General features: G+C 49.8%; 1 protein-coding gene across 1 annotated transcript; it reads right to left on the reverse strand.

Moving 5' to 3' along the window:
- Positions 1-1,933: 1,933 nt before the first annotated feature.
- LOC133609277 (OTU domain-containing protein 1) lies at positions 1,934-3,461 on the reverse strand. The gene has a single exon (XM_061964785.1). The coding sequence runs from the start codon at positions 3,206-3,208 to the stop codon at positions 2,111-2,113; it is 1,098 nt and encodes a 365-aa protein (XP_061820769.1). The 5' UTR covers positions 3,209-3,461; the 3' UTR covers positions 1,934-2,110.
- Positions 3,462-3,710: the final 249 nt, after the last annotated feature.

Genomic DNA, 3,710 nt, shown 5'->3' on the forward strand with positions numbered 1-3,710 from the left:
CTTATTGCAGTGAAACTTGCCAAGGGACATGTAAGCAAATATTAATATTGCTGTATGTATACTTTTGACCCAGCACATTTTAAGTAGACTCATAATAAATTAATTTAATAAATGTTTTTTGTGCTCTAATCACTCCATAACAAAAAAAATAAGGGTAACACTTTAGTATGGGGAACATATTCCAAGTAAAAAACACTTAATTTAGAGTTATTTGGACACTATTAACATTTGTAGTTTTTTTTAGTTAGGGTTAGACCCTAACCCCTAATAAGTACTTAATAATGACTAAGAGCCAATATGTTACTAATTTGCATGTTAATAAGAAACTAATTAATGGTGAATATATTCCCCATACTAAAGTGTTACCAAAATAAGAGTTCTAGAAATTATTGGAAACTCAAGACAGCCATGACATTATGTTCTTTACAAGTGTATGTCAACTTTTGACCAAGACTGTAAATAACATTGAAAAAACTAAAAAGGCGTTTTATTCGCCTATATTTAACCAGTGTTACTGTTCAAACAGTGTCTGTTACTATGGCCAACAATATGACATCCATCCATCCATCTTCTTCCGCTTATCCGAGGTCGGGTCGCGGGGGCAGCAGCCTAAGCAGGGAAGCCCAGACTTCCCTCTCCCCAGCCACTTCGTCCAGCTCCTCCCGGGGGATCCCGAGGCGTTCCCAGGCCGGCCGGGAGACATAGTCTTCCCAACGTGTCCTGGGTCTTCCCCTTGGCCTCCTACCGGTCGGACGTGCCCTAAACACCTCCGTAGGGAGGCGCTCGGGTGGCATCCTGACCAGATGCCCGAACCACCTCATCTGGCTCCTCTCCATGTGGAGGAGCAGCGGCTTTACTTTGAGCTCCCCCCGGATGGCAGAGCTTCTCACCCTGTCTCTAAGGGAGAGCCCCGCCACCCGGCGGAGGAAACTCATTTCGGCCGCTTGTACCCGTGATCTTGTCCTTTGCGTCATAACCATACTTGCCAAACCTCCCGGATTTTCCGGGAGACTCCCGAAATTCAGCGCCTCTCCCGAAAACCTCCCGGGACAAATTTTCTGCCGAAAATCTCCCGAAATTCAGGCGGAGCTGGAGGCCACGCCCCCTCCAGCTCCATGTGGACCTGAGTCTGCTTTCCCACAATATAAAGAACGTCTACAGTAAAGCAGTCCGTCTGCCGTAAACAGCAATGTTGTGACACTCTTAAACAGGACAATACTGCCATCTAGTGCATTTGATGAAAGCACTTTTGTGCGTGCCACACATCAATGCATAATCAGAGAGGGTGTTCTGCATGGTGAGAAAGATAGTGACAGAGAATAGAACAAGGATGGACAATTCAACCCTTAACTCAACAATGAGTAGATGAGTGTTATGTGTGTGTATATGTGTAAATAAATGAACACTGAAATTCAAATATTTCTTATATATATATATACATCCATCCATCCATTTACTACCGCTTATTCCCTTCGGGGTCGCGGGGATATATATATATATATGAAATACTTTGGTGAATTCTAGCTGTAAATATACTCCTCCCCTGGTAACCACGCCCTCGCCCCAACCACGCCCCTGCACCCACCCCCCACCTCCCGAAATTGGAGGTCTCAAGGTTGGCAAGTATGGTCATAACCCAAAGCTCATGACCATAGGTAAGGATGGGAACGTAGATTGACCGGTAAATTGAGAGCTTTGCCTTCCGGCTCAGCTCCTTCTTCACCACAACGGATCGATATGACATATACTTGTTAAATAAAACCTCTGCCTTGTTTTTAATGACTTCTTAGGCCTATTACGCTACTACGTTTCGATATTGGTCATTATGGTGGTATTTGGAGAGCTTTCTGAGGTCTTACTTTGGTGAGTTAGTGCATCCATCCTAAAAAATACAAAAGTCCGTTCTCAAAACTTTCAAAGGAGAAACTGAGCAAACAATAAAATTACATCTTTATTTGGAGAATAGCGATAGAAAAGGTGACAAAAAGGTTAAGTTGTCGGTTTACGGAATAGCTAAAGTAGCAAATAAATAGCCGAGAATCAATGTCGCACTTCCTCACTGTCATACCACGTATCAAAAATAAATCCTTTGAGGCGCCGAATCGTGCGTTCATGCTCCTCCGTTCTTCTCAATGTACATTTTGGACAGAGACGCCGCCATGGACATGGCCAGCTCCTCGTCCCGCCGCCTCTGCATCTGAGAATGTCTGCACCAGTCCTCGTACTCGGGGTTGTCCAGGCGCGAGTCCATGAGGACGTCGTAGTGTCCGTTGCTCAGCCAGCTCAGCCAGACGGCCCGCCTGGACGCGTCCTCCCGGCCCAGGAAGTGCACCATGGTGGAGACGGTGGGGCTCTCGGCGCTGCCCCCCGTGGTGAGGTGGACGTTGACGTCCAGCATCTGGCTCATGGCCAGCAGCTCGGGGTACCCGGCCCAGGCGCCGTCCTGCGCCGCGTTGATCAGGAACTCGCCCGCGTCGCCCTCGATGACTGGGTTGAACTGGTCCAGGTGGTCGGCGATGTGGTGGACCGTGCGCTCCCTCAGCTCGCCGTGCCGGGCCTGGTCGCCGTACGAGGCCTTGCACACGGCCCGGTACAGGCAGTTGCCGTCTGGAATGATGTGGTACCGGAACTTCTGCCTCTCCTGGAGGTACTGGTTCTGAGTCTCGACCTCGGCAAGGTAGCGAGCCACCTTATCGTCGCCTCTCTGGGGATTCTCCTGCAGGACGCTCAACTCAAAGTCCGGTCCCTGGTCCGTCGGGACACTAGTCTGGACCTCTTGGGGATGCTCAAGCTGAGCGGGCTCCTCCCACCTGTTCTCAAAGAAAACATGCGCGGGGTTCTCCAGGAAAACTTCGTTTGATTCATTCCTGAGCTGATCCATCAAGTCCACCATCACGTCAGGGGCAGGGGAAGGAGGCTTGGGCACCCTGGTGATGTGGACCGGCACCGCCCTCTCCACGCCGTCCGGTCTGCGGATCAACAACTCGGCGGTGGAAGTGAAGTAAACAGGCCTGGCCGAGGAGGCTTCGTAGCAGGAAAAGGCGGGCATGTTTGCAGCCTCTCTCACCGGGTCCTCGTCAGCGGCGTCTGGGTGCGTCAGAGGCGGGGTGACTACCTCAGGTGGGGTCCCGGTGTCGCTGGACAAAGTGATGGCAAGTTTGCTGGACGACTTCGGGTAGTGCGTCAGGGCGCTGTTGAAGAGCTGCATGACCGCGGGTGGGGGGTCCTTTATAGCCGCCGGTCACGGCGCGATGACGGCCACGCTCCCAAAATATCCTCTTGTCATCGAGAGGAAGTGTCCTCCTGTTAGCGAAAGGGGGGGACACACACGGTCCACTTTAGCCCACTCGCGTCACCCGTACGCGGGGTGCCTCCCTAATTTTAGAGCCCGACGTGAAACCGGATCTGTTTGGCTGTCAAGCAACAATGTCCGCTTAGGGTGCCTTCATAGTAAAATCCCGTCGAACATAGGCCGTCTAAGCGCGGACAAATACACCACAAACTATTCGAAAACGTACCAGGTGTCTAATACTAAGTCCGAATTATTTAAATAAGTTGGTTATGGTTTACGTTACACTATTGAATTCATTAGGTTCTGAATGATAATATTTTATTCTGAAGGCTATTGACACGCACTTCCGGCCCAAGTGTCAAGAATGCAACAGTGAAACGAAACTTACATGACACAGTAAACACTCCTTGTGTAATAA

The sequence above is a fragment of the Nerophis lumbriciformis genome, linkage group LG07 (genome assembly GCF_033978685.3).
Source record: "Nerophis lumbriciformis linkage group LG07, RoL_Nlum_v2.1, whole genome shotgun sequence".
Classification (NCBI taxonomy): Eukaryota; Metazoa; Chordata; class Actinopteri; order Syngnathiformes; family Syngnathidae; genus Nerophis; species Nerophis lumbriciformis.